The following is a 13,679-nucleotide window of genomic DNA, read 5'->3' as shown; positions in this document are numbered from 1 at the left end:
TACCATATGGAAAGATGCATGTTTTATTGAAGAGAGGACAGTGGGTGGGACCAGGGAGATGGCGTTAGCTGTCGGGAGCACCTCGTCCCCACCCCACAGCTTTGGTCCATTTGTTTGACTAACATTAAATATTGAGTGAATGTCTTTTTCTTGTATTTTATGTTCAAATTAAAAAGTCTTTTATGTTAAGATGATACTGTTCTCCCAATCTCTGTTTCAATTGATCTTATTGACAAAGTTGACCTAATGTTTTAAGAGACTCCTGGGTGTTACGAGGGACAATGGACTGTATTGTCCCATGTACTCATTCTCAAGAAGCCATAGTTAATCACCATGTGAACACGAGCACTGTGCTAAAGCTGGATTTGAGCTAGAATCCAACTAGCACCACTGTTCTTTCTGATGAGACCACCTGTGCACATCTCCAGGGGTCAGGAGTATCCCAACAACATGTGTTTCTAATGCTGGCAGACCTTGTGGCCAGGAAGAGCTGATAAAACCATCCAAATATGCCCCAGAGAACATGCCGTTTGCTCTGAGCATTCCTCATGTAATCAACCGCTGATTGGTGAAATTCACACTCAGTCTTTGAACTTTGAACACTCTCAAAAGCTCTTGAAAGGAGTTTGCCTTTCCAAAATCCTTCATACTTGAGTTCTCACTTTCTCTTAAAACTGTCTTATTCGTGTCAGTTGAGATGTATTTTAAATTCATCTCTATGTGGTGTCTGGGTCAGCTCTAAAGTTACATTTCGCAAATAGGACTCTGGTCAGAGCGCCCGTTCTACCCAGCTTCTCAACTTTTCAATACCAGCCTGGCACAAACAAAATGGCAGCCATAACACGAGACTATTGGAAAGTCAGTTCTTTGGCGACACTTCCCCTAGACAAGCACATTAAGCAAATCTACTCTAAACCTAGCAGAGCCGCGACCTCCATGTTAATGATCATTTATTTAGCCGTGCGCCTAAACAAAGTGGTGATGTTTCCATCCCCCTGCTTCTCTCTTGGCAGATGGCTACACCACGGATGACATTGAATTTTACTGGCGAGGCGGGGACAAGGCTGTCACCGGAGTGGAAAGGATCGAGCTCCCGCAGTTCTCCATTGTGGAGCACCGTCTGGTCTCGAGGAATGTTGTCTTTGCCACAGGTGAGCCCTGCGTCCACCTGCAGTCCCTTCGGGGCAGCGGCTCCGTGGGTGTGATGGAGTGATGAAATACACTGCAACAAACTCGCGGCACAGGATCGTTGAAGGAGTGCTGTCATCAGTCACCCGCCACACACCCCTGCTCTCTGTATCTGCAGGAGAGTGAGAGGCTTTGATGGGAAGGAGGGACCACCTACGGAGGAGATGCTCTCTGGGCTGGTTGTTGAAAAGACAGGATGAATTTCACCAATCAATGTTTGCTAACGTAAGGATCCCCCATCCTTGGGCAGACAACAGGTCACTGATGACCTTGGAGGCAGGAAGGAAGGAGGATGAGCAGAGGAGGCGGGTGCTGTTCTCCCGGGAGTAAGCTGCCTTCCCTCAGTGGGGTTAGCAGCCAGCCTTGGTGGTCCGGGAACTTGCGCCACCTCCAGTCCACCTTGCCTCAATACACGTGGTCATCATCTGATGTCACCTGATGAAGGTTGCCTTAATCTGGGTTTCCTTGTCCTCTTTGTACCAACTGCACAATTACTGAGACGGCAGCTTCTGCACCTCAGTCTGTTTTTGCAAAGTTACTGAATGTATACTTTGCAATGTGCAGTGCTGACTCAGTAGCTCTGTGCTTACTGAAAGCTGTGCATTGTAATTGATATAATAAATGAAAGTGCTTTGTAAAATGTAAGGCATTACGGAGACCACAGCTCTGGGTCGAAAATGCTAAGTGAAAGCAGAGCCGTCCATGTAGCTTGAACAATGAGTGCATGAAATTGGCCCCAGTCCCGTGATGACAACCATGAAGCCAGTGGGTAAGTCGAACACTCCTGACCCGACGTCAACTACTCTGGGAAGCCGTTTTGACCTGCCCTGCCCCACACAGACCCCAGGCTGGGTTACATGGCAGGAGTGCATCTCCACGGGGCAGGACTGGCCACCTCTCAGCTCTGCTCATAGCTCACAACACCTACTTCTGCAAGGGCACGCCCCCTGAGGAGAGACCTGCATCAGTCATGCGTGGTTCATCCCCTCCCCACCCCCATCTTGAGTAATGCCCAGTGTGTCCTAGGTGTGTGGCAGTTGTCACTGAGTAAGTAATTGATCCATCAGGGTCACCACCAACGTTCCCTCCTCTCCATCCCTAGGAGCCAAAGTACATGATAAGTAGATGTAAAAACCTGAGTTTTTAAGACATCAGTCAGGTCCTTTCTTTAATGCAGTGCAACTTTATCCTCTGCCTCAAGAGGCCTTGCTGATGTCCCTGCATTCTCTAGAGAAGACACACTCAGATGTTTACTTCAGAGAGGAATGAGAGCCAGCAAGAACGTGGGCTTATCATTAAGGAATAGTGTCCACAACCGAGAACATTCAGTGCCCTGTGAGGCATTGGAAAAACTGATGTCTGTCTCCTAAAGCTGAGGTTACAAAGTGTTCCGTGCTCTGAGTGTACTCGCTGTGGATGATCCTGCCCGTGCAGCCTTGCCTAGAAAGATGCAAGATGGCCATGAGGGTGCTGCCATGAGGATTTCTTACTGCATTTTCATGCAGCCCCGTTAGAAAGCCAGGTGAGGTGTTTGTAGAGGGTCTGCTGCCTCCAAGGGGGACCGCAGCCACTTAGAATGACTTCCTGAATCCACTGACTTGAAAGCACTCAGAACCACCATTCTCCAGGTGCAATCTCCATCTTTCTTTTCAGTCTGTAAATGTTAGAACATATCCTAAGCATGTCTGGAGAAAATAGACACTACAGGTATGTGGCAGAATACTTAACTATTCATAGCCCCACGGGACCATCAGAATGCAGCATTGCGTCTTCCTGCCAGCATGTACCGAGCCCTGCATTTACTGGGTGCAGCGCAGGAGCTCCGCATCTGTCAGCTGCAAAACCTCCCAACTTTCAAAAGCTTGCACTTTAAAATTATTCTAATTCACCTATGCATGAAGAAATGGCGTAAGTTGCAGTGTTCTAAAAATACCTTAATATTAAGTATTATCCTAATTTATTTTTCTTTCTACAAGTATTCTGAATTAATAAGAATGTGACTGGTAAACAGGATTTTCTAGCCTGAAAGAGTATTCCCAAAAAAAGGGATTAGAGGCTGGGCATAGTGGCTCACACCTATAATCCCAGTGCTTTGGGATGCCAAGGCAGGAGGGTCACTTGAGGCCAGGAGTTCCTGATCAGCCTGTGAAACACAGTGAGACCTCCTCTCTATAAAAAATAAAAGATTGAGTCAGGCCCTGGTGGCAGCGTCTGTGGTTCTAGCTATTCAGAGGCTGAAGTGGGAAGATCGCTTGATCCCAGGACTTTGAGGCTGTAAGTGAGCTGTGATTGTTCCACTGCACTCCAGCCTGCAAGATGCTGTCTCCTCCAAAAAAGCAGGGGGAGCTAGGAAAGAACAAACACTCTAGAAGTTTATTGGGACCAGACTATGATGTCACTAGGTGAAAGGAATTTTTCAGCTCCCCTGTAATCTTCTGAGACCTCATCTGCTGACCTATAGGTCATTATGAGGGGCATGACTATAATCTGTTTTTCTACCCCCTGCAGGTGACTTTGTGATTTTTCTCTTTGTCGTTGGTTTTCATGGGCATTATTATGATGTATCAAGTTGGAGCACCCTCTGTGATTATTCTTGGAGTTTTGTGTTTGTTTTGTTTTTTGAGATAAAGTCTCACTCCATCACCCAGGCTGGAGTGCAGTGGCTTCAATCTCCACTATTGCAACTTCCACCTCCTGGGTTCAAACGATTCTCCTGCCTCAACCTCCCGAGTAGCTGGAATTGCAAGGGTGTGCCAGCATGCCTGGCTAAATTTTGTATTTTTAGTAGAGACGGGGTTTCACTCTGTTGGCCAGGCTGATCTTGAACTCCTGACCTCGAGTGATCTGCCCATCTCAGCTTCCCAAAGAGCTGGGATTACAACTGTGAGCCACCACGCCCGGCCCCTCTTGGAGTTTATGGACCTTCTTGAGCCTCTGGTTTGATGTCTGTCTGCGGGTTTGGAGCATCGCTGGCCGTCACCTCTTCAAGGGCTGCTTCTGCCCCATTCTCTCTTCTTCTAGAATCCCAATGACACACATATCCAGCATTCTATCCTGCCTAACTTGCATGTTCCTTTCTGTATGTTGCATTTCATTTTCTTATGTTTCATGCTGGAACTGCTCTTTTGCTGTATCTTTTAGAGAGGATCTACGCTTCTAGTAGACAGCTGGAGGCATTAGCAATCTAGGATAAGCTTCATCTACTTTCTGGGATATGAGTAATTCTGAGTTCAGGCTCAGTCTTTGAGCACGCGTGAGTCTGTCTGGTTTATCTTTACATCTTGAGCAAAACTCTTTGTGTAGGTATAACCAACCGAAGCTGTAGAAAGCTTAATGTGGCCCCGTTCATGGCCTCTGTGTCCAGCGTCTGCCCCCTAGTCCTCTGAGTCTTGGATGTCATAATTCGCTTCTCTTCCTTCTCTTAAAACTACAGGTATCAGACACATGGGGCTCCCTTCTCTGTTTTCTTTCTCTCCCACATCTTGATACAGTTTTACTGGCTTGTTCTCTCTCCTTTTAAATCTCTCCAAGCGGATTTATTTCAATTCTGTACACTTTTTTCAGCCATTTTCAGTATATCCTACATTACCTGAACACCATGGCTTATTTTTCACCCCTCTTCATTTCTTTCAGAAAAGTCTCCAGTTGTTTCAATACGTAATTCTTCTTTAGTTTGGGCTACTAATACATGAGAGTGAAAAAGAAGAAAATTTAGGAAGCTATTTTTAGAATTTAATTTCAGGAAACATAAGCCATTCAACTCTGTTTTCTGGTAACATTATAAAGAGGAAACATTTATCTAGAATACTCTGTTGTTGAAGAAAGCAATGTAAAGCTCAGTCAGGGTATTCGAGCCTTTGGCTGTAACAGTTACAAGCTGTGAAAACGTGAGCGAAGCCCTTGCCTAACAGACAGATAAGGGATCAGGTTAAAAGAAATACTGAGTTAAATTTATTTCAACAAACATATTCAGCCAAAAATCAAAGAGCTCCTCAAATATCACTGTGAACATACAGATCAACAGATTAAAATTCAGCTTTTGTATTGGCCTTAAAAATGTGTCCCGCTCACCAGCAAAATTTGGGATGTACAGTTTTTGCCAAACCAAAAATTTACTCCTAACCGAAAGTCGTCTTTGAATGGAAAGATTGAGGTTTTTGCAAGATATGTGGAGAACAGATGGTTTAATATGATTCTTTAATTTTGTGATGTTTATCTTTCTCTTCCTTTTTTCTGTGGTATATTTGGGCAGTGATATATTCTGACTTTATTTCAAAATACTTTGGCTAAGATCGGAAGAAAAAGGATGAAAAATGAATAATGATGAGACATTTCAGCTAAGATATGTGGATTCTCTTTGCAAAAATTAATTTTCAAAATATTGCTTTATTTTTTTATTAATGATCATGAGAGGTTATAAATTTTTTTAAAAGTCCACCTGTCACACTGTTAATGTTTGTATTCAGGTTTATCTGTAAGAGTCTAATTGTGAACTCCAGGCTTTCTGGGATCCAATTATTGCCCATTCAGTTTATAAATACCATCTACTAGAGGTATAGGAAAGATATATGAGGCCAGGCGCGGTGACTCACGCCTGTAATCCCAGCACTTTGGGAAGCCGAGGCGAGCAGATCACAAGGTCAAGAGATGGAGACCATCCTGGCCAATGTGGTGAAACCCTGTCTCTACTAAAAACACAAAAAATTAGCTGGCATGGTGGCATGCGCCTGTAGTCCCAGCTACCCCGGGTGGCTGAGGCAGGAGAATTGCTTGAATCCGGGAGGCGGGGGTTGCAGTAAGCTGAGATCGTGCCACTACACTCCAGCCTAGTGCCTGGCGACAGAGCAAGACTCTGTCTCAAAAAAAAAAAAAAAAAAAAAGATATATGAAACATTAAAAGGAAGAATTTCCATCTGTCTTTTATTTATAGTTTAATTTGACCTTAAATTCCAGAGACAAATTTCTATTTCTTTCCTCCCCATTTACTTTGGTTACAAGGACTCTTAGAGGCAATTCACCTGTGCTCCCTGGCCAGGTCCAGCCCCTAATCTCTTAGTCCAAAATGCTAGACCAGAGCATGCTCACTACCAGGGCCAAAGCAGAGCTTAACTGTATTCTCTTTTTGCTGTGACATTAGTTTTTATAAGGGGTCCCGACATATGAAACCTGACTCACCACAGAAGACAGATTGCTTCAGAAATTCATTGCCTTAAATCTTTTTTGCAAAAAGAGTTCTTAACTACCTTCATCTTTTTAAATTGCCTTTAAGACCTCCAGCAGAATTTTAAAACTGTGCTCAGTGGAGAAAGCCCTGACTACAGAATCATAAACAGAGAAGGCACCAAAGCAGGGGAAAAAGAAAAGAAAGAAGGAACTTGTATTTTGGGTCAGATAGTGTGTTTTATAGTTGATGTGAATTTAATTGCCAGTAAAAATACATGTAGTAAACAGTTTTTTCCTTATAATGGATCTATTGAGAAGCAATTCACATACCATACAATTCACCCATTTAAAGGATACATTCAGTGGTGTTTAGTATATTTGTTGAGTTGTGCAACCATGACCAAATCGATTTTAGAAATTTTTTATCACCCCAAAAAGAAGCCCTGTATTCACTAGCAGTCTCTTCCCATTTCTCCCAACCCTAGACAGCCACTCACCAACTTTACATTTCTGTCGACTTGTCTCTTCAGTGCATTTCATATCAGTGGACTCATCTGTGTGGTATTTTGTGACTGCTCTTTCACTTAGCCTAATGTTTTCCAGGTTCATCCACGTTGTGGCATAAATCAGTACTTCATTCCTTTTTATTGCCAAATAAATATACTGCATTTTGTTTACCTATTCATCAGCTGATGAGCATTTGGCTTGGGGTATTAGATATAATGCTGCTAGGAACATTAAGATGTAAGTTTTAGTGTAGATGTATGTTTTCATTTCTTTTAGGAAGTTAATTCATGTACTTAGGAGTGGAATGACTAGAGGGCAACATCCCCTTGAGAAACTATCAGACTATTTTCTAAAGTGGTGGCTTGATAATATTCCTACCAGAAGTCTAGGAGAGTTCCAATTTCTCCATATTCTCACCAACACTAGTTATTTTCTGTCTTTTTGACTGTAGCCATCCTAGAGGGTAGGGTGTGGTGTCTCACTGTTGTTTTGACATGCGTTTCCCTAATGACTAATGATGTTGAGTATCTTTTCATATGCTTTTTGACTGTTTATCTATGTTTGGAAAAAATATCTTTTCAAAGGCTTTTCCCAATTAAACAAATTCAGTTATTTGTCTTTTTTGTAAGCATTCTTTTCTTTGAGACGGGGTCTTATCTCGGTTCACTGCAGCCTCAACCTCCTGGGCTCATGCGATCCTCCCACCTCAGCCTCCTAAGTACCTGGGACTATAGGCGTGTGCCACCATGCCCAGCTAATTTTTGTTTTTCTTTTTTTTTTTTTTTTTTGTAAAGATGGAGTCTCCCTATGTTGCCCAGGCTGGTCTTGAACTCCAAGGCTCAAGCAATCCTCATGCCCCAGCCTCCCAAAGTGCTGAGATTGTAGGCATGAGCCATCACACCCAGCCACAGTCTTTATAAGCTCTTTATCAAATATATGATTTGCAAATATTTTCTCCCATTCTGTAGGTTATCTTGATGGTATGCTTTGGAGCATAACTGTTTTTAATTTTTAGGAAGTCTAATTTTTTGCCACTTAACGGTATTCGTGCCTTCATTTTACACACAAGGAAAGAGAGGATAGTAACCTTCTCAGAAAGGAATATCCCAAATAAATGGTGAGGCTGGATTGTTCCAACAAACATCCCTGTTCTCTGCTGCACTGTTATGTGGTTCAACGCTGGTTTTTCTGTAGAGGATCAGAGAGAACTCACTGCCTGGTTGAGACAATATTTGAAACAAATTTTTAAAAAACCCAATCTCATGTTTCTTCTCTCTCTTTTCTACTTCATGTATTTCCTTTTCTTAATGGATATTTTCAACATATAATAAGGTGACTAGTAATGGGAGTAAGAATTAGGAACACTATTTTTAATTTTAGGCCGCATTGCAGAGTAAAAGCCGGATAATAAATGAGTCGAATAGCAGGATAAGGGTCCAGAACAGCTCTGAGTGAGAGCTCACAAAGCTTCCCAGGCTGCAGCGGGAGGGCTCCACCATGGCTGCCTTGATGGGAAGAGGAGCGTGTGCCTGAGTGAGCTCTGCTGCAGTTGCTAAAATATCAGCGTCTATCAGTTCACAGATGCATCTGAGTGGCTCTTAGCACTCTGCAAAGCCGGCATGACCCTCTATGTCCACATTTTTAATGAATTCTTCAAAAATATTAATGCGTAGAGAATGATATAAACTCAGGCTGGATTAGACATCCAGAGCCCTGTTTTTGGCATCGTGGTACCTGCATCTGGGCAGAAAGGGCTGGGATCAGCATCTTCACTAGGCAGTCTTGCCAAGGAACCCCTGCGCTGGAGCAGTGCACTTGTGCTCAGAGACTGTGCCTCTGTCTGTTGGCTCAGCATCTGCCTGGGGACCTGAGCACATCTGCACTGGCACACAGACATTAGGGCTTCAGTGCATTTCAGTTGTAAATTCGAGCTTCGGTTTCATTTTGAAGGGGTTGTCTTAGTGCAGCTGACTCATTACTTCTCAACTTTAAATTTTTAGCCCCTAGCTGTGATCACTAGGGAGTTTTCCCCATAGATACAGCATATTTCATGGCATTCCATCCTGCCAGTGTAAGGACCTTGTCTACCGGAGCTATGAAAACACTTTTATGCACTCTTTAAGACGCACATCAAATGGGAAAAGCCTTTGCCTAGCAGAATGGATCTACTACATCAGATGATTCTCCGGTTGACTGACATTCTGAGGTCTCTGTCTCATGGCATCTTTTTTTTTAATTCTACCTTAAGTCCTGGGGTAAATGCAGATCTTGCAGGATTGTTGCATAGGTACACACGTGCCATGGTGGTTTGCTCTCTCCATCCCCCCATCACCTACATCAGCCATTTCTCCCAGTGTTATCCCTCCCCAACCTCCCCACCTCCCGCTGTCCCTCCCCTGGCCCCCCGCCCCCCAACATACCCCTGTATGTGATGTTCCCCTCCCTGTGTATATGTGTTCTCATTGTTTAACACCTGCCTATGAGTGAGAACACGCAGTGTTTGGTTTTCTGTTCTTGTGTCAGTTTGCTGAGAATAATGGTTTCCAGCTTCATCCATGTCCCTACAAAGGACACAAACTCGTCCTTTTTATGGCTGCATAGTATTCCGTGGTGCATATGTGCCACGTTTTCTTTGTCCAGCCTATCATTGATGGGCATTTGGGTTGGTTCCAGGTCTTTGCTATTTTAAACAGTGCCACTATGAACATACGTGTGCATGTGTCTTTATAACAGAATGATTTATAATCCTTTGGATATATACCCAGTAATGGGATTGCTGGGTCAAATGGAATTTCTGTATCTAGATCCTTGAGGAAGCACCACACTGTCTTCCACAATAGTTGAACTAGTTTACACTCCCACCTGCAGTGTAAAAGTGATCCTGTTTCTCCACATCCTCTCCAGCATCTGTTGTCTCACGGCATCTTGAACAGCTCTGCTGGGTCTGTTACCTTGAAAGCTCTCCTTCCTCTTTGCCTGAAGGAATCCTATTCAGCCATGAGTGTCTCATACACCAGAGATGCATACATACATCACTGGTGACACCAGAGCTTTCATGCATCGTGAAACCACTCCTAAATCACCAAGTCGTGTGCCCTAGTGTATCCTTATGCTTCCAGGATAGTGCATGCCACAGCTTTGTGGAGGCCAGTTCTGAGTGAGTGTCTGACATGGGTTAGGAGTATGAATAGTTGGGAGGACGGACTGTGCTTTTATTCACCTTCATTGTTTGCCCCACTCACCGTCTCCACCTCAGAGACTGGATGTATGGGGCATACACCGAAGGCCTAAACATTTTGCTGATTGGAAATGGCATTTTACTTTTAACAAGTAGAATGTATTTACTAAACAAATACAAAAGAAAATGGTATAATTTCTTAATTCCGAATTCCGTGTCAATGAGTACCTTGGCGAACTTCCAGAGAGTAAGTGTTTTTGAAATCAGTTTCAAACTCTCATCCTCAGCGTCCCTAGTTATCTTCAAAGTGTTTGACTGTACAGTCATGGCATTGCACGGGAGCTTCCCTGAAGATGTTCTTTGGAAAATGTTTAACAAAGTTGAATTGGCAAACGGAAATTTGGAGGATATGGCAAATGGCATTATCGTTCAGAAATGTTCTCCGCTCTTCTTTGGGAGAGGATTAAATGTTCCTGTTCTCCTGATATAAAAGTTGGTGATGAGACTTGCTCTGACCACTGACATATGATGGGAAATATGTGTAGGTCTTCCACCACAGAGGCCAACAGTGTTGCAGAAGGCGGGAGCTAAGTAGATACGTTTTTTATCGGAAAAAAATTTGTGACAAACTACTGGATTTGGGGGCTGTTTGTTACTGTACCATAAGCCAACCTGTCCTGACTGCTACAGAGACTGTTCCTTATATGGTAGATTATTGAAAGCTTTACCTGAAGCAAGGAGAAGCAAATAAGGGCTAAGAAAGGTCTGAGGTTGCCATGAAATTGTGAATTAAGAGCCAGTATTGAAGTTACTTTAGTAAATAATATGAATAATGAGTAAAAAACATTCAGCAGGGTGATCACTTACATTTGGAAGGAGGAAAAGGAAAGGATTCATGGAAGATGGGGCTTTGACCAAGACCTTGAAGTATGGATAAGGAAAGACACGTCTTCAAAACCGGGATGTGAGTCAGCAGAGGCAGGAAACAGAGATGAATATTTTGAGACAGTGAGAACCTCTTTGACTAAAAAAAAGTGTTATGCTTAATGCAGAAACATGGTGGAAAATAAAACTGATGTTAATTTGGGAAAAGAAGGAGAAACCAAAATTCCTGGATGGGTGTTTTTATGTTTGTGGGAAGCAACGAGCCGTAGAAGGTTTTGATTGTGTCAGGACAGTGAGTGTCAATGCCCAAGCCACGCGAGGCCCAGAGCCGGGAGGCCCAGGCCCGGGAGGAGCGTCCGGCCCCCCTGCTGGTGCGTCAGGGCCCTGAGCCACATTTACAAGAAATGGAGTCTAAAAGCAACACAACTGTATGAAATGTGTGTGAAGGGAAGCCTCATTCTACAGATGGTGTTGGAGAAACCCGTTCGCATTTCACCTCACGTCAAATGCTGAAGTGATGGCCAGCCCTCAAAATAGGTTTGCAGATAGATCTGTATTGTGAACTCACCTAAATCTAAACACAAGTTTTAACAATGACAAGGGAAAAAAATGAAATAAAGATGTAATTGCATACAAAATGTTAGGCATCTGTGTGTCCCCCGCTCAAAGCCATTATAAGGTTTGCAGCAGACAACTGGGAAAATGCCTGCAGAGAAGACAGGCAAGGATGAGCGTATGAAGTTTTTCAATGAAAAGGTAAAAACCAACAGAGGAAGGAGAAATGAGAAAAATAAATGAGTAATCGGATAATTTATAAGATTAAATACAGAGAACAAACACACATTTAAGAAATATTCAATTTTAAAAAAGTAATTGAAAGGACAAGTTTTTCCCAAGGGATTTATCTGAAACTATTTATGAGATAACTTCTAACATTGCCATATTTACAAGATGAGATGACAGTGGCAGTGGCATACATTGGTGCGATTCCTTTCCAAAGTAATTTGACAATATTTATCGAAAGCTTTAAACCTTTTTCTACTAATCCTCCTTTGGCATATTCATCCTAAAGAAATAAGTCTAAATATAGAAAAACAGCTCTGCACAAAGATATCCTTATGCATACTATTTATAGTTTTGTAAAAATTAAAAACACCTAAATCTACAGCATTCAGGAAATTGTATTTATAGAGTCTTCGTGTCTGTATTTCATGGAGCATTACGAAGAATTGAAAATTGTGTTTACAAATAATTTGTAACAACTCTGAAAGCGTGTACGCTATGATGCCATGTGATGTATGCATTTGATCAGAGCTGTGTAAGAGAAACTCTATGCAGACACACACAAAGACTGGAGGGAATTTCTGAGACTGTCAGCCTTGAAGTTCTGGGTTTGTTTGGTGATTTATTTTCTCTTGTATATCATCCTGGCTGCAAACGTGGTTGATGCTAAGTTCGGAGGCCCAGAGATAAAATCATTCATCTCCTGCATAATGGTAGTGGTCATACGAGTGAACCAGACTGCCCAAGAGAAGAATCTAGGGACAGTCACAGAAAGGGACGGGAATGAAGCCTGAAGAGTGCATATATTTAGGGGCAGGAGGAGAATAGGAGGCCGCCAGGCTTGGCGTAGGAGATCAGGAAAGATGAGGCCTCTTGGAGCTTAGGGTGTGGGCAGCTTCAGAAAGAAGGCACCTGCCTCTGCCCGTGTTGGGAGCAGTCAGAGGAGCCGATTAGAGAGGGTCCTTGGATTCTCACTGGCTGGCCCTCAAGCAGCTCCCATCAGAATCCAGAAAACAAGGAGCAGGAGGATTGGAACCAAGAAAGTGGCCTGTAGAAATGAACACGGGGAAACAAAAGCCACACTTGCCTCGCTCTAAGAAAAACAAAATAGGCCAGGTGCGGTGGCTCACACCTGTAATCCTAGCACTTTGGGAGGCGGAGGTGGGCGGATCACAAGGTGAGGAGTTTAAGAGCAGTCTGGCCAATATGGTGAAACCCCATCTCTACTAAATATAGCAAAAAATTAAAAAAAAAAATTAGGCATGGTGGTAGGCACCTGTAGTCCCAGCTACTCAGGAGGCTGAGGCAGGCGAATTGCTTGAACCCAGGAGGCAGAGGTTTCCGTGAGCCAAGATCACACCACTGCACTCCAGCCTGGGCAACAAAGTGAGACTTTGTCTCAAAAATAAATAAAAAATAAAAGACAGAAAGGGCAAATATAGAGCTGAATGTGGCATGATAAATGGCGCATTTCCTTACTCTGTCATGGTGTGGGTGGTGGGATTCCAAAGTGTGTTAAGTGAAATGTTCAAGTCCAAGAATTAACACTGGGGCTCTTGGGCAGGAATGCAGACAGGTGCTCCTTCAAGACTCTCCTTGATGCCTGTTCTGCGGCCAAAGCAGAAGCCCTCAGTTGCTCTGCTGCTTTCTCCAGGACTGGACTTGTTCCCTGCCTCTCTCCTTCTTAGGGTGGCCCCAAGGTGGCCCACTTACTCTCGGGGCAGTGCCTCCAACACTGTGTTCAGGGCTGAACTCCGGGTGGGCTGGAAGGACAACTTGTCAAAGCCTTTTTTTTGCCCAGGAAAGCCTTGAGCCACATGTCCTCTGTCTACAAGGAAAAAGGGATAGTCATTCGTTCAAGAATAAACCAGGTTATTTGGTATTATTCTGGATTCTTAGCTAAAAACTTCTAAGTTTTTCCAAGGATAGTTCTCAACAGAGCATTTAGCTTTAGAAGAGCATCCTCATCACTATC

At 43.4% G+C, this 13,679-nt stretch overlaps 1 protein-coding gene across 3 annotated transcripts in view; it reads left to right on the top strand.

Moving 5' to 3' along the window:
• Nucleotides 1-13,679, top strand: part of GABRB3 (gamma-aminobutyric acid type A receptor subunit beta3) — a 344,831-nt gene that overhangs the window by 307,726 nt on the left and 23,426 nt on the right. For all 3 annotated transcript variants that reach the window (XM_037731338.1, XM_037731339.1, XM_017508495.2), the window contains one exon: nt 1,014-1,151. In XM_037731338.1, the coding sequence (XP_037587266.1) occupies nt 1,014-1,151 (138 nt within the window). The remainder of the gene's footprint in view (nt 1-1,013; nt 1,152-13,679) is intronic.

Source organism: Cebus imitator, unplaced genomic scaffold (assembly GCF_001604975.1).
Source record: "Cebus imitator isolate Cc_AM_T3 unplaced genomic scaffold, Cebus_imitator-1.0 Scaffold392, whole genome shotgun sequence".
NCBI lineage: Eukaryota > Metazoa > Chordata > Mammalia > Primates > Cebidae > Cebus > Cebus imitator.
This window is presented reverse-complemented; position numbering and strand designations above follow the sequence as displayed.